This window comes from Artibeus jamaicensis, unplaced genomic scaffold (genome assembly GCF_021234435.1).
Source record: "Artibeus jamaicensis isolate MK-2021 breed Jamaican fruit bat unplaced genomic scaffold, CSHL_Jam_final scaffold_474, whole genome shotgun sequence".
NCBI classification, from domain to species: domain Eukaryota; kingdom Metazoa; phylum Chordata; class Mammalia; order Chiroptera; family Phyllostomidae; genus Artibeus; species Artibeus jamaicensis.
Genome location: NW_026522046.1, coordinates 13,369,277 through 13,390,834, shown reverse-complemented (window position 1 = coordinate 13,390,834; position 21,558 = coordinate 13,369,277). Strand labels below are relative to the sequence as shown.

At 34.6% G+C, this 21,558-nt stretch overlaps 1 protein-coding gene across 5 annotated transcripts in view; it reads left to right on the top strand.

Annotated features, from left to right (window-relative positions):
- NAALADL2 (N-acetylated alpha-linked acidic dipeptidase like 2) overlaps positions 1–21,558 on the top strand; it is a 1,140,409-nt gene that overhangs the window by 807,238 nt on the left and 311,613 nt on the right. For all 5 annotated transcript variants that reach the window (XM_053657983.1, XM_053657979.1, XM_053657982.1 and 2 more), the window contains one exon: positions 8,142–8,285. In XM_053657983.1, coding sequence (XP_053513958.1) covers positions 8,142–8,285 — 144 coding nt within the window. The remainder of the gene's footprint in view (positions 1–8,141; positions 8,286–21,558) is intronic.

Sequence of the window (21,558 nt, the reverse complement as noted above, 5' to 3'; positions counted from 1 at the left end):
GGAAGAAAGTGATGTCAATTTATATTTTGATATCTCTTGCCCAAATAATTTTACTTTACCACTTAAATCTTGAGTTTATATGTATAGACACAACAAAAATATTTTTACTCATTAGAAAAGCTGTCTGGCTCTATTTTGCCTTGTGAGCTATTTATGATCAATAGCTTTGAAGAAGATAACTATAAAAGGAAAAGCTAAATTAAATTAGCAAATATTAATATAAATATTAACAAATTGATATTAACAAGGACTTTTTTTCTCTGTCCTACCTTTTAAAATAAAAATGTACTCTACATAATCTGCATGTTCTTTTACTGCTAGAATATACAGACACTTGCTTTACTAATGAGTATATTACTTTCTGCTCCCTTTAATGTTAAAGTAAATATGAGTGTCAACACATTACTTAATTATTAAAATAATAATTATTAGGGAACGTGGTAGGTTGCTTTTGTAAGAAAGGACCAATGAAATAAAACGAGACCATCTGTATCTTTATTTTTAAGATTTTGTGAATCCAAGTTTAATGTCATAAGTTTTAAGCTTACGATTAGACAGAACAAAATTATTCTCTTGGACATTGGAGGATCATTCATCCAAAGAGTCGCTGATCCCCTACCTTTTACTGCACAGTGTGCTAAACCATGGGAATACAGCAGTAAAATAGCACCAGAGAAGTTCGCATTCTGGTCAGTGAGCTGAAAGTAGGAAGGAAATTAGAATAGAGCAGTGTTTCCTAAGTGTTTAAGCAAGGATTTATATTGGGGCACATACAAGGACTTGAGTTCCCAGAGCAAGTGACATCTAAGATTTGAGTAAACAGGTATTAGCCAGCTTTTATACCTACAATTTATATTAGTTTTAGAGGAGGTAAAAAATTTGATGTAATTTTTTTAAAAGTAGCAATTTTCATTCTAATTGTAACTATCAGTAATAAAGTTACTTTATGGCCCAGGCTGTTGTGGCTCAGTGGATTGAGGACTGGCCTGTGAACCAAAGGGTCACTGGTTCGATTCCCAGTCAGGGCACATGCCTGGGTTGCAGTTCTCAGCAGGGGACACACAAGAGGCAACCATCCATTGATGTTTCTCTCCCTTTCTCCTTCCCTTCCCCTCTAAAGATGAATAAATAAAATGTTTCAAAAATAAATTTTAAAACATACTTATAAATAAGTAAATAGATAAAGTTTCTGATTGTTTGGTTTTTTAGCAAGTGGGAAGTATTTATATCTTATGTCAATCATTTGCTACAATTAATTATAATAGTTGAAAACGTAGTAAAGGAAAAAAGTGAAATTACTTAGCTATTAAAGTATTCATGATTGAAATAAAGAGTTGTTCATGTAATTTTGACCTTAAAATCAAGAAATTCATTTTAGAGGAAGAGCAAAAGCAAAAGGAAATCTAAATTTCTAATTTAAACTTTTATTTAGTGACCTCATCTGTTACCCATTTTGAGGGAAACTCTCTGAGGAAGCCATTGACTTGGGATTTATTGGTATAGTCAAAGGCTCTAACATATTTAATTCTGGGTAAGGTAAAAACCACAGTCTAGTATGCTTCATCCTACTTTTTTTTAAAAAAATGTTTTATTTACTTTATTTTAAACTTAATTTTTATTGCATTTTTTCATTTTTATTTAGTCTCCTATACACCACCCCCAGCCATTACCACACTAATGTCCATGTCTGTGAGTCCTTTTTCGTTTTTGCTCAGTCCTTCCGATCCTCACCTCCCCTGCCACTAGCTGTCAGTCTGGTCTCCATCAATGAGTCTGTCCCCATTTTCTTTGTTAGTTCAGGCATCCTGCTTTTTACAAAAATTTTTATAAAATATATAATTTTATATATTATATAATATAATTATTCATGGTATATATAATTATACATATTAGTGTATATAAGGTTTTATTTATATATGTAAATATTTATATATTTTACAAAAATATGTAAAATATGGAATGGTTTAGACCAGTAATTATCCAATGTGCAAATGAGTGATCTGGGAGTCAGACCTTGGATTCTGATCCAGAAGGTTTGGGAGGGGGTCTGAGATTCTGCATTTATAATGAGTTTCCAGGTCATGCCAGTGCTGTTTGTCCAGGGACTACACGTTGAATAGAAAAGCTCCGTGCTTACATTATGTCACACAAATCTCATGTTTCTCTCTCTCTCTCTCTCTCTCTCTCACACACACACACATACACACACACACACACGCATGCATAGTCAGGTGCTGAGGGTTAAGTTACAAAGAAATTTTGCTATCCTCCCAATTGGAGACGTATTATCATCATTGATCCACACAAGATCCTTCTTTGTTTACCATCACATTTTTTTTTATTATTTCACCTTAATGGTGCCTTAAATCTGAGGGTCCCAGAGTCTAAAATATCTAGTTTCTGAAGGTTCATTTTTTCCTAATAATCTGGATAAATGGAATTTCCTGTATATACTGACTTTTCCATTGATTTTAAAATAATTTCACCTATCCTTCTGGCAGTGTGGCTTTGTTGGTTGGTGTCTCACCCCATACAACAAAAGGTTTAGGGTTCGATTCCAGTCAGGACTTATACCCAGGATGCAGTATGATCCCCAGCCAGTGTGTATACAGGAGGCAACCAACCGATCACATTGGGGTATCTCTCTCTCTCCTCTCTCTTTGTGAAATCAATACACACATCCTCAGGGGAGGATTAAAAATAATAGCAATTCCATCTAGGCTCACAAAAAAGTGCTGGCAGCCACAGAGTACATGCTTTCTTTACAAACATAACCAGATGTGATTGAAGTGGACATCAATGGTATGTAAAGAATAATACAAAGCTGTTAAATATGTACAGTTAGAAAACATTTTACTTATTTTTAACATCATTAATTCTAAATTTCAACCACTATGGCTTAGTCTCTAGGCCTCAGAGCTCATGTGTTCTTTATTTCAGCAAATTGGCATTATGAAGACCCTTTGGTGTCACTTTGGGTGTTCAGGTGTTGTGTATGGGATGACATTATTATCCTAGTGAAATTATGTCTATGTTACATTTGAAACAGAGAGGCAGTGATGGAGTCAAACTTGAGACTCTATGTCCAATTTCCTCTTTCTATAGATGAATGTGGCATTGTATCATAGATTGGGTTATTGAAGAAATGGATCCATTTGGATCTTTATCTGAATTACAAAGAGTGCATAAGGTGAAGAGAGAACTAGCTATCTAGGAAAATAAAAGTTGATGTCAATCAGATTTTATTGAGCAAAACACAATGTAGAGGGTATGATGCTATAAATGCTGCAATCTAAAAGTGAGAGTGCTACAAAGTAATGTCAGAGTCTTATCTGTGTTATGCCTTTTTCATCCAGTGTGAAATCTTCCTGATTTTTATCTCACATCTAATGGATTCTTATAGTTAATTAATGTTTTAAAATATAACTGAATAAAAATTGTACATGTGTTTGATTCTATTCAAAGCCTCCTAGTGTCCTGTAAAGTCTCGCTTTCAGTACTAGATCTCAGAAGTGAACCGTTTGTCAAATTTCCAATAAGCTGAAGGTGAAAAATTAATGAACCACTTACTTCAGATATTTCAAAATGAATGCAAGTATGTTAGTTATACAGCACAACAAATCAAAGATTTGTGCATGTTCAAAGTTTCATTCATATTTAACTTTTAAATGTATTGTTTCATATGCTTAATAGATCATTATAGAGGAAAAGAGAACATGGTTACTGACCTTTTATTAACAGATAAATATATCACAAAGATGATTTTATTTATAGAAATGTTTCTCCCCACAAGAGGTAATGTTAGAGCAAGGTTGATCAGTGGATTGATGGGATGGGTGGGTTTTGAAAGCCTATGTATTATGTCAGCTGTGGGAGAGCAATTAGCTGGGGAGAAATCATAAACTTATAGCCAGCATGGGATTAGTAAAAGCATCATTTATCTTTGCTTGTACCTCTACTCCATTCTCTAGGCATTCAGAAAACTGGTAAAAGAGAATCATTGAAATTATTTTTCTAGTAATTCTTGATTCTTTCTTTTGTCTTTCCATTCATTATGGAGCCCCTGTTATGTTCCTGGCAATCTGGGAGGTTTTGAGAATCACATAATGGGATAGCAGACTTGGGCCTTGCCTACAAGGAATTTAGACACTTTGTTGTTAAGAGGGAAAAACAAAGTGTTTGCACAGAGTGAGTAATGTTAATTAGAAATGGTGAGCACCACAAAAAAAGGTGCAAATATATCACACAGAGTTGAGCATATCAGAGAAAGCTTGTAGCAAGTGACTTGTGAGGTGGCATCAGACGTGGGTGATGCATGAGAAGAGCAAGTGGAGTGAAAGGAAGGACTTAAGGAAGAACATGGAGGATGGGAATCACAGAATATGTAGGTGACAGCTTAAGTTTGGGGATAAGACATATGGAGAGGAGTGATGGAAAATTATGTTGGAAATATGCCTGAGATTGTGAAGGGCCTCGAATGGCAAGCTAAAGAGTTGAGTATTTGAACTGGGGAGGCGTGAAATTATGCAGAATTTTAAGAAGTTTCATTCTGTTGGTAACATGTGAACACCCAACATCCATGAAAACTTCCAAACAACAGATTGCACATTTCTCATAAATGCTACAGTATTGCTCCCATCCTCAGGAGATATGTTCTAAGACCCCCAGTGGGTGCCTGAAACAGTGGATACTCGGAAATTCTACATGTACTCTGTTGTTTTCCTATATGTACATACCTATGATAAAGTTTAATTTGTAAGTTAAGAACAGTAAGAGATTAACAGTCATAACAATAATAGAACAAAATCAATATAACAATATATTGTATGCAAAGTTAAGTGAATGTGGTCTCTCTCTCCCTGATAACTGATCTGATAACCAAGACAACTACTAAGTGACTAACAGGAGAGCAGCAGGCACCTGTGGACATGCTGCCCAGAGGGGTGGTTCCCGTCCAGGGTGGAGTGAGCTGGGATGGTGAGAACTTTAATTATGCCACTCATAATGGTGTGAAATTTAAAACTTATTAATTTTTATATCTGGAACTTTCCATTTAATATTTTCAGACCTCAGCTGACTGTGGGTAGCTGAAACCTAGAGAAGTAACACAGCAGATAAGGGGGAACTACTGTATCCCCTTGTCTTGTGTACCTTAAAACTTTCAAAGGTAGTGGCCAAGGGAGACAAAGACATACTGGGAGAAGCAGAGGCTATGGCTATACCGAGGCTTTTCAGCTGGTGTGCACACTGTTTATGCCTGGAGATATTTATCACTGTGACTCCAAGTAGGACTAGAGCAACACACCCAGGCCTGGCCATTTGTGGCTAAGAGCAATTTCCTTGTGGTCTGAGAGTCTCCTGTAGTTTAGCTCAGCAAGCTGTACTGCTTCAAGCATCTTCTGTGTGAACCAGGACCTGGTTCAGGGACACGTAACCTGTGTAACCTCCAGGACAACCCCATTTAAAAAGACTCACACCTAATTTAACTCTCTGCTACTGCCATATTGAAATTCTCCATACCATATGAACAAGAAGTCATGTATAGGCATTTTGTTATAGGATCCGCAAATTGTATAGCTTGTTTTGGTACTATGACAAGAAATTGATTAGAAATGAGCTGCATGATGGTCAAAATGCACTGCCATATATCCATAGGAAAGGGGGCTACTAAATTAAGAGAGTGGCAGAGTGCTTATATAACAAAACCGATTCTAAGCTTGAATCTTCATTATTTTTTTCTTCAAAGCCATGGCTTATGTGATTGCCATAGGCCGAAGCTAAGTATCATTTTTTAGCCTTGTAGTTTCCCAGTTGATGAATTAAGGAAAAGCTTCTGTAATGTATTTTCCTATTTGTAATTTGTCTCCTGGAGCCTGGATACCAGTATCATTGAGTTCTGCACCCCTGCAGTCTTATCAAATTAAATTCTAAGAAAACCTTTGGCAATTATTTTCCCTAATAAAAGTTCTAAAAAATATAGCTCTGTGTTCACAAACATTATTGGCTGCCTGGAGAAGTCATTCTGCTGTGTATTTATTTTTCTGAGTCAAGATAAATATATAAACTGAATAAGGTATCTTTCAGTTCTTTCCTTAAGCACAGTTTACTTTATTCTCTCCATTTTCTTTACTCTGAGTACTTACATATTTTCCCTTACTTGTGTTATCACAAGTATTTATTTTTTCTCAAACTTAGAGAGGAATATAGTCAAGTATTTCTACAAAGCTTAATTTATAAAAATATATTTATTCTTTTTCTCCCTTTTATGTCCTTTTTTACAAGGAATCCATGATCATTATAGAAAAGAAAAACAAAGAAAATAAAATTAAAAAATTGGCCATAATGCTCAAATAAAATCTCTCTTAAACTATTCCATTTTTACAGGTATATATTCACATATATTTGAACATTTTATTGTATGCAACATGCACTGAAAGAAGCACACAAATCATAAACAGCTTTATGAATGTGTCACCTTCTCCCATACTTCCTTGTATCCTTTCAATGCTCTGTCTCTCAAAGTCAAATACTTAATTGCTGTCAACATTTTAAATTGTTAACTGCTTTTCATATTTACCTTTCTCTGTCTCAAGAACATTTTAAAGAGTTGAATTCATATTTCAGTTTTACCTATTATATTGACATACCACCATAGAAGATAAATATTTACTTTTCTTTTTTTATTTTTTTTTTTTTGAGAGGGAGGGGCTTTGTCGGCCTGGGGGTGGGTTCTCCCGGGTGCCCTGGGCCGAGGGGAGGTTTGGGGTTTTTTCTGCTTACTTTTTTAGCCGAGATTTCTCACAAGTTTCTAATGTACCTCACCCTTGACTTTTTTCCCCTATAGAATAATATCAATATTGTGTTAAAACGCCATGGTTTATATTATTATGCTTATGTAAATATTCACATTGTGCAATGATTACATTTCTTTCTTGAAAACCTTTTTATTCTCTTCAAAGCTTAGATTTATCTCATTTTATAAATTTCTCATTTTTCTTTGTACCTAGAAATTCTTCAAGTGCTTACTCTCTGATCTTACCGTAAATGTTCTTCAAAGACATTACCAGTACCCAGTATCCCCTTATTTTTGTCTTGGGAGACCTCCTTCCCCAGCCTCCTGACCTTATACCCCTGTGCCCACTAGGTCTCCTGCACCTGTGCCATTTTATTTAGCCTTGCCCTTGGATGAGACTGACCACTTAAGAGTCCCAAAACTGATTAAGTTTATTTGAAGTTCTTTGCATGGGTGGAATTTATTGTGTGATGGATCTTCATGTAGGGTGTCTTGGGTAAGTTGTTTTATTGGTAGCCTTTCAGATTTTAAGTATTTTTATACATTTTCTATGGACCTGGTGATATTTAATAGAAGTGCATTTTTTGGTGCCCTAACTAGAAGGAGGATTCTGAACACCAAGGCCACAAAATATCTGAAGAGCCTCAGCAATTATAACACCGTCCCATTTTAAATATGGGACACACCATTCGCTTTACCTGGTGTCTTTCTGCTTACATCCCACTTTCAGTATTCTCCTGGACTGAACGAGAGAGAAACAGACACTGTTCTTGTGGACAGGGTGAGTGAGGGGCTCAGGAGAGAGACACTCTGTCACATTCAGAATGTCATCAAATTCTCCTATTTCTATCCCCTTCTTTATCCTTACTTGAATTGGTAGCTGGTATTGTCCGTCCTTATACCTCTCTGGGTTGTGTGGTACAAACTGCATTATTTTTCAGCTTCCCCTCTCTGCTGGCTTAGGTCTTGGTCTCCTTGGTCTGTTATTTCAGTTGACAATTATCCATCTGCTTTACAGCTTGTAGAACCCTATTGTCTCTTTTATTCTCTTGGCCCCTGTGGATGTATGCTTTTTTTATTACTTTATTGTCATTTCAGTGGAGAATGGAGGTAAGTGTGTGCATTCAATCTGCTAGCATTAATTAGGATGCATAACAGTATTTGGATTGAATTTTTATTAAGTATCTCAAATCATTTCTAATAAGTACACAGATATAACTAAGGAGCAAACGGATGAACAAAATAAACTTACCATTCCTAATGTAAATACTAATGACAAAAAACTTCTCTTCAAGTGTTTTTAATTTCTTTTGACAAAGGATTCTGTTCCTTTATGTCTTGAATACAGTTGGAAGCTTCAGGCAAGACCGAGCAAACCTCACCTCTCTTCTAGTGCAGCCCATCTCAGCGGCCCTCGTTGCAAAACTGGTCTCTTCATCTAAACATGGAACCAAAAACGGTGCCTGTACCCCCATCGAACTTCCACATACTGGTAACATATTTAATGTCTTTCTGTCTGTCTTGTAGTTTTTTTGGTTTGTTTTGTTTTTTAAGGACTGTGATCACTTTTACTCTCTTAAATTGACATGTTTAGCATTGTGCTTTTTAAAAAAAAAAACAACTTTTTTTAAAAGTGAGCATTTATTATCTTTTCTGGCTCTTTAAGGGACAATTTTGTAAGCTAATTTTGAGAAAGACAGAGTTGACCAAACTGAGAGACTGGAAAAAAAGAGGAAACACATTTTGAATGGCAATAAAGAAAAGCAGCTTTACGAATAAAGGGTTTTGTCCTTTCATGGAAATCTGCTTAACGTAGCTTCCTGGTTTCAGCTTCGGCAGTCTTGTTGCCTGCCAACATTCAGTTGGTAGGTGTCAGCTAGCTGAGGGATGAAGTCCCTGCGCAGAAAGCATTACAGCCTAATTCCTGCAATTGACTGAAAAATCTCTCTGTCTTCACGCATCATTGCCGGAGAGTTGCTTGCATTCAGCAGTGTTCTTTGTCAAGCCTTGTTGGACCACATAGGATAAAACTGAAGTAGTTAAGCTATGCATGGTAGGGTCAAAGCCATGCTACCTCTGATTTCTGCCTTGAGCCTCAGCATTCGAGTTCTAAAGAGCAAATACTCTTTACATACTGTTAAACTTGTATCTAGTCACTGTGAAGTTCAACTGAGGGCCTCTGTTTTTGTTTCTAGACCTGGAGGCTCAACGACCCCTGTTTTATCTCATCTGTTTTTCTCTTGACAACAAAGGCATAAAAATGTTTTGAAGAAGTCTACATTCTGAATACATTCTGAATACATTCACAATTTCCCTGTGGTAGACACATAGCTTTCCAAAGCCCTATAGATTGAGAGCTTCCTAAACTGAGTGTTGATTGATCAAAGTGGGAAGTATACATAACAATGATGAGCCTGTGTCCTCGAAGTGAAAGGAAGAGTCAGTCCTTGAGAAGTTTTTGTTTTGTTTTGTTTTTCTGTCTTCTATGTTGAACCCACGAAGTGACCCTGGGCTCTATTTGTTAAAATATGTTAACAATACCGTAGTAAGTGTTTTGTTGTAGGAAAAGCACGGGACTTCTAAAAGACTAAATTTAAGCTCAGATTTAATTAATTGATTAATTCAGTAAATGTCCAGAACCCCTATGTGTCCCTGCTGTCCTGTCCTCAGTGAGTTGGAAGTCCCCATGCTGGCCCCACTCCCCACCTCTGTGTGAGGAGCCACAGTGTCTGCATGTACAGAATCGTATCTAACTTTCCAGTGTCTCAGGATGTTCTGAGAATTAAACCATGATGCACACCTGAGTACTTTTGTATACTGTAAAGTGTTGTATGAGCAACTTTCCTTATCAAATAATATCAATGTTCTCTACAATATGCCAAATGTCTGTGTGATAATGGCATAACTAAGCAGAATAGCACTATCTAGCTATATCTCTGTGATAATTTAGCAACGTATATGAAGCTTAGAAGGAATAGTAAGATAGATACTGAGACATGTTTAAAACTCTAGTGTTAAAGAAGCAACCAGGGAGCCCTGCTTTCTAAGAAATTATCAACTTTTTCTCATGGATATAGTGATTATAATTGGTCTTAGAAAAATTTAAACTGAAATGTATATAAATTAGGATGATACTGCATGTTATAATAGGTTCTTCTTTTATAAGCTTTATTTTTTATTTAATTTTTTGTCGTTATTCGAATACAGTTGTCTCCATTCCCCCTGTACCATGCCACCACACCCCACCCATCCCCACCTCCCACCCTCAAACCTACCCCCTTTGGCTTTGTCCTTGTGTTCTTTATACATACTCCTTATCTTCCCCCTTTATCCCTCTCACCCCTCCCTGCTGGTTACTGTCAGTTTGTTCTTTATTTCAGTATCTCTGGTTCAATTTGGCTTGTTTGTTTGTTTTGTTGATTAGGTTCCACTTACAGGTGAGATTATATGGTGTCTGTCTTTTACTGTCTAGCTTACTTCACTCAGCATAGTGTTCTCCAGTTCCATCCATGCTGTTGCAAAGGGTAGGAGCTCTTTATTTCTGCTGCATAGTATTCCATTGTGTAAATGTACCATAGTTTGTTTGTTTGTTTGTTTTTTGTTTTATCCACTCATTTACGGGTGGGCACTTAGGTTGCTTCCAGTACTTGGCTATTATAAATTGTGCTGCTATGAATATTGGGGTGCATAGGTTCTTTTGAATTGGTGTTTCAGGGTTCTTAGGGTGTAGTCCCAGCAGTGGAATTGCTGGGTCAAAAGGCAGTTCCATTTTTAGTGTTCTGAGGAAATTCCATACTATTTTCCACAGTGGCTGCACCAGTCTGCATTCCCACCAACAGTGCACTAGGGATCCCTTTATTCCACAACCTCTCCAACACTTGTTGTTTGTTAATTTGTTTATAATGGCCATTCTGACCGGTGTGAAGTGGGTATCTCACTGTGGTTTTAATTTGCATGATAGCTAGTGATGCTGAGCATCCTTTCATGTATCTCTGGGCCACTGTATGTCTTCCTTGGAGAAGTGTCTGTTCAGGTCCTTTGCCCATTTTTTAACTGGGTTGCTTGTCTTCCTGGACTGGAGTCATGTGAGTTCTTTGTACATTTTGGAAATCAGACCCTTGTCTGAGGTATCATTTGCAAATATATATTCCCGTATGTTTGGTTCCCTTTTCATTTTGTTGATACTTTCTTTAGCCATGCAGAAGCTTTTTATTTTGATGAAGTCCCATTTGTTTATCCTTTTCTTTATGTCCCTTGCTCTAGTGGACATGTCAGTGATAATATTGCTGCATGGAATAGCTGAGATCTACTGCCCCTGTTCTCCTCTAGGACTTTTATGGTGCCACAACTTATTCATACACATGCATTGGAAGCATAATTATCATCAGAATGTCCATATTACCCAAAGCAACATGTAGATTCAATGCATTCACTATTAAAATATCAATGACATATTTCACATACATAGAACAAACATTACAAAAATTTATATGAGATCATAAGTGACCCTGAATAGCTGCAGCAATTTTGAGGACAAAAAACAAAGTAGGAGGGGTCGCAATACCTGATCTCAAACTATATTATAAGGTCACTGTAATCAAAACAGTCTGGTACTGGTATAAGAACAGTCACATAGATCAATGGAATGGAATAGAGAGCCAAGGAATAAGTGCATGTCTCTATGGTCAATTAATATTTGACAAAGTGGGCAGAAGCATAAAATGGAGTAAAAATAGCCTCTTCAACAAATGATATTAGGAGATGTAGGCAGCTACATGCAAAAAAAAAAAAAGAAAAATCACCAATTTATACCATACATAAAAATAAATTCAAGGTGTATGAAATACTTTCATCATTTTAATACAAAATATTACATTTAAGTTTTCCAGATACTAATTGAGCAATCTGAGTTGTTAATTTAAACTAATCTTAAATATTGGATGATGACCTTTTACCCCAATGTTTTAGACAATAATACTCATGACACAGCCAAGGCAATTAACTTTTAAGTTTTCTCATAAACACATAAACACACTACTTGCTCACTGTGATATGCATCAAGGTAGAACATGAAAAGGGTACAAAATGAGGCACTTTATTTTTCAGCAATGAGAGGATTGCTTACAGTTTATGGATTAAAACATAGTTTGAAGCATATTGTATTTTATTGCTTAATGTTCTAAATATAGCCTTGAGCTTTAGTACAGGAACATCTTCACTCAGAAGTTTACACGAGTACATTAAATATGTGCAAATCAACTAATTATTTCTTACCTATTTAACCCTATATAAACATTGAATCAGAATTCTCTAAAGTCCAGACAACAGTGTAGTGAAATTTGCCTGTCATGTTTGCTTTCTTTGCAATTTTTTGACCCTCTCCCATGTTGAACTGCTGCCAACATTACCCAGTAATGTAGTGCAAGTAAGTTTAACCATAATCTAAGCTATAGAAATATCTCCCGATTAGCTCAAGTTTATCGACATGTTATATCAAGTGTATTCTCATGCTTGGTTTAAGATCTAATTCTATCCCAACAGGGACTAGACTCAATTTGTGGACTTTTAGCAATGACTCACTTTAATACTGGGGTGGAACAAGTAAGCATGTAGCCTTAGGATCTTTTGGTAGCTTTTTTGGGACCTTAAATGTAGAGCCTTACCTAAGAATGGAGCCAACAAGGAAGGTATAAGTGAGTGATGGGAGGGAGAGAAAGAAAAATAGAGGAAGAAAAAGAGAGAGCTAGGGACAGGAGGAGATTGATAGAGGGAGGGACACTCTTGTCCACATCATTTGAGTTCTAAAGCTTTGTCCGAAGCAAAATCTACTGACCTGGACATTTATATGAGTGAATACATCTCCCCTCCAACTTTTTTCCAGTCAATTTATGTTAGTATTTCAGTTTCTTACAACCAAAAGCTGTGTAACTAATACAGACCATAAAACTTTAAACAAAGTAATTATCTGCATTCATGAAATATGCTCAGGAAAGTGAAGTGGAGAGCGTGGCATTTATATAAAAAGCACTGAGGTAACCAAGAATTGCATGAAGCATAGAAAAGGAAGCAGGATAAAAGTTCTTACATCTAGATAGATAGATAATTTGCATTGATTAGATAGTTGAATATTGACTCTATCTCATTTTTTATAGTTTTATATTTCATGGGTCTTACCTATTGGTCTAATATACAAGCAATGTCAATCTTTGTCCTTCAGAATCTAACAAAACTGGGAGATTTAAAGTATCAGATATCAATCTGAACTTCTGGTTAAAATCAATGACATATATTTTTATGAAGAGTACAAAGTATAAAATCTATTAATGTAATTTAGAGCAAAAATATAAATGCATCAGGTTAAAAGAGACAATTTAATGGTTTATGCATCATTTTTGATAAATAGAAAAATGACTCTAAGTTGCATAAAGCTTAATGTCATCAGTGATGAAAGGATGACAAGTTTTATATAAGTTTGGGTCATATCTCCTCATTTGAATGTACATATAATACATGTATATATACATGTGTACAGACCTATGCTTATAGTTACTATTTTCCTCTTCAAAATTTTATATATTTTAATGAAAATTACTCTTATTAGAAAAGTATAATATCTCTACCAATATTATTTATAATTTTAACATATTTCAAGAATTTATATTTCTAATTTGTTAACAGCTGCTTGAAAGTACACATTATCATTTCTTGAGCAGAGATATAAAATGATGTATTGAACATATTATCCACAAATTGTTGCTATATTAAAATTTATTGGCAAGTAGTATATTTTAGCTTTTCAGGCAGTATCCATTAACAGGAAATGTTAGTACAGTTGAATCCAGCATTACTTATTTTTGTTACATATGAGACCAATCAACCTGTTCAGAATAGCCCCAAGAGAGAAGTCTTCAGGATATGTTAAAAAAAAGAAGAAGTATGTTAAGAAAATTGAAAATTTGTTTAAGAGAAGGGTGGACTTTAATAAATATCAGCCATCCACATGGAAGAACATATTCAGCAGAACATGATATAAAAATTTAATTTGTTTAGACAACTTGTGTATAGCATGCATATAGATATGGCAGCCACTCTTTACACAAAAACATCCAGTGAGCTAGAATACTTTAGGAAAGAACGATCGGTGTTGTGACAAATGCAAGCCAGGGGTTAGGAGTCACTGAGCTGTGCGACGGTGAAACACCAATTCCATGGCTCTTCAAGAAGTCACTTACACAGTGAACCTAGGAGTCTGAGCTGGAAGCTGATAACAGAGGATTCGTAGAACTAAAGATTAGCCTTCATGAGCTGCCAGTCTGAAGTTCTTCAACAAAGGGGGAAAAAACACTTCAGAAATCACTTTGAAGGACTATTCATCAAGGGTCTTAAACAGAGTGAATACAGGTGGGAAACCTATTGTCCAAAGTCAACAGAAAGTACAGTCAATTCTCTATATCCTGGGGAGTGCAGGTTGGGTTGACTGAAGGTGACACAGATCTGTCATTCATTCACCTAGAACTTTTCAAGTTTTCAGCTTTGTGTCTTGACAGGTTTGATTTTAGGAAATGATCCAGCTTTGATTCAGTCTAGAGTTTGTTTTTTTTTTTTGGTTTATTTGCTAAAATACCTAAAGACAACCTGAGATGTACACTTTGAAGAAAAATTACTTTAACAAGTGTTATTCAGTGTTCAGCGTTTCTCAGCAATTTTTACAGTTTCTTACATTCTTCTAACAGTATTTCTCCAGTGCCTGTCACTCCTTTCAAATGATTGAAATTCCAACTAGATTTTATACTGTATATATACATATATATATGAATATATATATAAATATATACATATATATACATTCATATATATAATAAAATTCCTTAGAGCATATCCCTATCTTTATATTAGAATGATCTTTCTTTTCATAATGGGCTAACACTGTCATTTACTAACCTAGAAAAACTGCCAGAGACTCTTCAGTGAATTTCTGGTTCTATATTCTGCTATTTCCTTCAGATATCCAATTTTTGTCATTTTTATTCTATTCAGTGTTACCCAAATATGTCTTGCCCATCTGTGTTTCTATGTTGTAAACCCAATCATTCTTTAAAGTTCAGTTCAGATGCCATGTTCTCATTAAAAGCCCTTTATGTCTGTACTCAAGTTTGAATACCCTCTCCCGACTCTCTCCACCATGCTTTAGGAACTTATACGCTATTTGGCATCATGGTGTGATAATGAGGTTGAGTATAAATGACTTGGATTTTCATTTGAATGTATTGTTTCTACTTTATTTCTATGTGATTTCAATTCTTTGAGTTCTCTTCTATGGTCCCGGAGAGAAGAATATGTACTGTGTAGTTGTCAGGTGTGGAATTGTATATATGTTTGTTTAGCCCAAATTTCTTAATCAGGTCACCCAGATATTCTATATTTTACTACTAGTTTCAAAACCTCTTAGTGTGGGTATAAATCTTTCCATTTTATCTTGTAGTTCTGTCAATTTTTGATTTATGTATTTGAGGTCATTTCTTAAGTGTTTATAAATATATAGTATATCTTCCCAGTTAGTTGCAATACTTATCCAACGAAGTGATCTTTTTAATATCTATAATGCTTGCCTTAAAGTTGATTTGATCTGATATTAATTTTGCTACACTAGCTTTTTGGGGGTTAGTAGCTTTATGTATATCTTTCAAATTTTCAGCCTTTCTGTGTCTTTCATTTTCAACATTTGTCATGAATAACAACTAATTTGTATTTTAAATACAATCTGATTATTTTTTTAGCTGGGGCATCTGGTCCATTACATTTAACATGATTAGTGATGCATTTGTGTTTATACTTTTCATCTAAATTTGTATTTCTGCTTTACATCACCTTTTATGTTTTCCTTTTGTTTTATTCTTTTCTGTTTAGATTCAGATTTTTATCATTATATTTTTCCTACACTATTTTAGAAGTTATATATTTTAGTATTCTTTTAGAATTATCCTCTAATTGTAAGTTCTTAGGGATTCCTTGTTCCTGCTTTTCTTCATTCCAGGTAACGTTCTTTGTAGTTAGGGAGTTGGGATTACAATGCTTTAGGGTTCCTACCTTATGGAGAAATAGTCACTTTTTAGAACTTTCTTCTCTCCAATTTGGGTAGGCCCAAAGCATTTTCTTCTGACCTTTGCATCTTATGAGGACATCAAGATTAAAGGTTTTCCAGGTTCAGTAAATTCCCTCAGGTTGAAATCAGCTTTAATGCTTCATTTATCTGGGTCCTGTCACAACTTAATTTTTTACATAGCAAGTCCTTATTTGCTTTCTAGTTCTTACATGCTGTTAGCAAGATTTGTTTTGAATGCTATCCTGCATTGTAAATTATTTTCAGTTCATCTAAATATCCAAATCCATCATGTTACTAGAAAAAGAACCCTTCCACTCCTCTCCAACCAAGTATTTCCTGGCAACACATACGAATGACTCAGTGAATATGCTTAGATTGATCGGCATATAAACTAGATTGCCATAAAGAAATCAATAATACAGTAAAAATGTGCAATTTCAGGGAGTTTAGTCAAGGACCTGTGCACAAGAGAGGATAGGTAAATGGGAACAGAAAAGGGATGGTGACTGCAGTAAGGCTAGTAATTGTTACTACCCCTAAATGTGAAGGGACAGGAAGGGAGCATAGTTATGAGAACTGGCAAGTCCTTGAGCTGTAAGAGAGGATGTTCCAACAGGAGCTATGACTTTCCAGGAGTGCAGTCACAGCCAGCAACGAACCAGGGAGTGTGATGAAAAATAAATAATATTTGTGTTATAACAAACTGATTACTTGTTGTTGCCTTCCATTGGCTAAACACAAGCAGAAGCCATGAGAACAGGAGCCAGATAGCTGACTCCACAGAAGTTATCTACCTGGCCACAGAGTTAGATGATGGGTGCAAATAGATTCGGATGGACAAGTGGGAAATAGGTGATACAGATTTTGTTGCAGTTGATTCATCTTCTAACTAGTTTGATGAGTACACACACACACACACACACACACACACATATATATATATAGAGAGAGAGAGGCAACGAGCTAAGCATTTAACTTAAGAAATTAAGTAAAAAAAGAGAGAATATATTCAGGTAAAATTTAACAAAGCCAATAATATGCATAATATATAATATTCAAGTGAAAAATAATTATCTACAAAATCTAAAACTAGTTTTTGAAACTGTTGATTATTTAACCTCTAGCAAAACTGATGAAAAGGAAAAAAGACATAAATAATTTAAAGTTAGATATAGAAAAGAGAACAGAGTAATATTAAATGGCAACAATTTTTTAAATATTTTATTTATTTACTTTTAGAGAGAGGGGAAGGGAAGGAGAGATGGAAGTTAGGAAACATCAGTATGAGAGAGAAACCCAGATGGGTTACCCCTTGCATGTACCTGGACCAGGGGCCGAACTGCACCCCAGCATGTGCCAGGCCCTGGACTCCAACCACCTGAGCCATACAGCTCAGGGTGGCAGTAATTTTCTTAAACGTAAGAATACAATAAACAATGAAATACAAATAAATTAAGAAGAAAAATATCTTAAAAACTGAATGTACTAATAACCATTTAATAATATTTGTTTGAAAATATTAATGGAATGGAATGAAATAAATATATACATTAAGTCAAAATATATCATTTTCTTCACAGAAAATACCAGGATCAAATAGTTTTGTATGTGAATCCCAGCACTCCTTTTGTAAGCTGGATAATTTCCCATGCTACATAAACTCTTATAGAATCTGGGAAAAAAGGCAGAGATTTCTAAATATTTATGAGATTGTATAACACAGATATCAGATTTAGACAAATGATAAGTGAAATTATCAACTAATTACTTACAAATATATTTGAAAATATCCTAAAATAATAACGAAATACAAATTATAAATTTTGATGAAGTAGAGCTTATTCCAGAAATATATGAATTTTATTTAACATCACAAAGTGAAAAATCTTACAATTATCTCAAAACACAATTCAACATCTATTCAGAATAGAACCTCTTAGCAAAGTAAGAACAGAAATGATTTTTCTAATCTGATCATGGAAATTTTCCAGAAATATATAGCAAGTGTCTTTTTTAAAATAATAAAATCTTAGAAACATTTTTTTAAAGTGAAGAACACAAAGCAAGCACCAAGAAAAGCTGCTTTTACTGCCTGTATCCCATACTGCATTGACAGTCGCAGACAGGATGATAAAACCAGTAACTCAAAGCTATAAAAATGTGAATGGAAGAAAACAAAACTATCCTTTTGTGACAAGTAACTGTTTAGATTGAAACTAAGGAAATAAAAACTCTATAGGGCCCCCATTTGAACCTATAAAATATTAATAAGAAGGCTCCGTGTAGGACCAAGATACAAAATTAAATAGCATACTTATACACAATAAAATGAGCTATACAAGTATATTTTATTAATAGAGAAACTGTAAAAATAAACTTAATAATAGCTGTGCAGAATTTTGATGAAGAAAAATAAAACTTAATTAAAAGATATAAAAACAATCAAAATAAATTGAGAGGCATAACATATTCATGGATAGAAGACAATGTAATTTTCTCAAATGAGTCCACTAATACAATGGAATCTCCATAAAATCCTGAGAGGTCTATTAATAACACATGACAAACTAATATATAAGTTCATATTAAAATGACGGTCCATAAATATCCCCAATATTGAATAATAATACTACATGTTTATAATGATGATGATGAAAGAAGACCCACCTTTTCATTCATTAAAAAATTGTATTAATTTAAACAGTATGGCACTGGTTAAAATAAAATGCAATGGCAAGACTATAAACAAATCCATGTATGAACTAGGTCTTATTATATGACAGCAGCTTAATTAAATACTTCAATAAATTGCATGAGAATAATTGGCTATCCATGAGACAGAGGTAAGGTTGAAAGTCTACTTCATAACAGATTCTGGCTGGATTAAATATATAAATTTAAAAATTCAACTTTAAAATATTTGGAAAACATTTCCTGACATCAGAATAAAGGTTCCCTCACCAACACAAAACAAATATACCCCACAAATATTCAAGGTGAATATTGATAAATTTGACCACATTAATATTTTAAAATACAATATCAAGAAAATAAAAATCACAGATTGAAAAGAATTTATAAAACATATAATAAGTAAATAATCAAATTAAAACCCCACAAAAATGCCTCAATTGATAAATGCTTAAAAGGAAAATGGTCAAAAAATATATAATAAAAACTAGAATTAAAAATTGCTGAACCTCACTACTAATCAAAGCAGTGCAAAATTAAGCAATAATGAGATTCCTGTACACATAAAAATATCAGAATTTAAAAGTCTGTGGAGAAATTTCTACATGCCAAATATAGTTGAAGCTACCCATACTGTATTGTAATTCAGGGACAAATACCATATGATCTTGCCTTTAACAGGAAGCTAAACAACAAAACAAATAAGCAAGCAGAATAAAAACAAAAAACACTGAAATAGAGAACAAGGGGACAGTGACCAGAGGGGAGAGGGGAGGGAATTTAAGGGGAAAAAGAGGAGGGATTTGGAGGAACAAGTATGAAGGACTCAAGGACAAGAACTAAGAGGGGTGGAAATAGGAGGGAGGCGGGGAGCACGGGGCGGGGTGTGCTGGGATGAGAGAAATAGATAGAAAATTGTACTTGAAAAATAATTAAATAAAATTTTTTTAAAAAAGAAGAAGAAGCATTGACCGTGAAGGGTGTGGGTCAGACGGCTGAATCCAGCTCTTGCTGGTCAGGCTGCCACTTGACCCATCTGGCCTCAGTTTTCTCAGCTGCAAAATAGGCACATGAATATCACATGTAGCAATGGCTGGAGTAGAGCAAGCACTCAATAAATGTGAGCCAACCGTCTCAAAAAAAAAAAAAGAAATTACACTTCGAATTATCTATTTGTGAATGTACAGCACACACACACAAGAAATGTAAAGAAGTTCTTTGGCATAGTATAATATTAAAAACATGTAAATTACCTCAATAAATCTCAGTAACAGAACTGCAAAATAAACTGGGATGGATGCTACAACCAAATACCTCTTAGCAGGTAAAAGGAGTGACACAGATCTCCATTTCCTTCTATGAAAGGCTATAAAAATTTTAGAGCTAAGTAAAAATGTCATTATTGGTATAATATGGCATAGCCTGTAAAATAATTATTTATGTGTCTGTTTATGCCTATTCCTATATTTACCTATATCTATCTATCTATCTCTATATAACAAAAAACTTGAAACAATTAACATTAATCTCAGAGTAAGAACTGAATTTATAAGACTGTATACTTGCTTGTTGGAAAAGGGTATTGATGAAAATGTAGTAAAATTAGATGTTAAAGCGACATGTAAGTCATCGTTGTATATTGTATTATTTTTTATTCTTTTATATATGAGGAATGGTCATAATAAAAACTGGAGTCTTACAGTAAAAGAGGCTTTTTTTGTTCAGATAAAAGTGTTATTTATGTGAAAACCTGGGTTTGAGTCCCAGTTTTGCTCCTACGAGCTTCATTCAATAAATAAGATAATAGAAGCTGTTTAAATTGGTGCTTGCAAGGATTATTGATGTACAATGAAAATTAGTATATGTGTGTGAAAATGGCTATTAGAAATTTTAAGGCACTCTATTAAAGTAAGATAATTTTCCAAGCAGTATAATGCACATTTGTATATATTGTAAGGTTTTCTAACTGCTGAATTACAAAAAAAAAAAGATACTGAACCTTAGAAAACCAGAGAAAATTCTTCATTCATATTCAACTCAAAAATAAGCTAGAAAGATGTTTTAAAACTATATGGTAATGACTTTTATCTAATATTAATTTATCTGGACTATTTGGAACAAGCTGAGAACAGGGAATTAAACCAATATTAAAAGCAAACATAAATTCAACTACATGACATTTTTGAAAAGGCAAAAATATGGAGATATTTAAAAGATCACTAGTTGCCAAGGGCTCAGGGAAAAGGGAAGAAGGGAAGGATGAATATGTAAAGAACAGGAGATGTTGTGGGCAATGAAACTATTCTGTATGATGGATATGATTAACATTCTGTAATGATGGATGTATGTCATTATTCACTTGTCAAAATCCATAAGGGTGTACAATACAAAGCATGAGCCCTAATGGAAAGTATGGAGCTCAGTAATAATAACGTATTAATATTGGCTCATCAACTACAACAAATACATCATGCTAATGCAAGATGTTAGTCACCGGAGGCGGGAGAGAGAGGATAATTTGGAAACTCTACTTTCTGTTAATTTTTTTCTGTAAATCTGAGGGTGCTCTAAAAATTGCGTAGCATCTAAATTAAAACTACAATCTCAGGCTTTAAACTGTTCTCCATTTTTAAACATGAGGCACCCAGACATTCCCTCTTGTTTTAGTTATACTTGTAACAGATTCACTGTACTGGTTTTCCATGTAAGTTGTTAGTGGGGTATGTTCAGGGAGGAAGCAGCTTTTATCACAGCAGTTCCTAGCAGTCAGAAGTGACACTTGAGGGCTTGTCAGTACTATAGCATGTCTGTTTTGAATTAGCTGCTTTATTATTGCCTCCCACCCCACCCTAGAGCCACACCACCTGGCTGCCCCTGAATCTCCCCTAAAGACTTCCAGAATCTGACTGGTAGAATCTATAAAATACAGGATTAACACATGTTGCCACCAAAAGCCTTCAAAGACCACTTT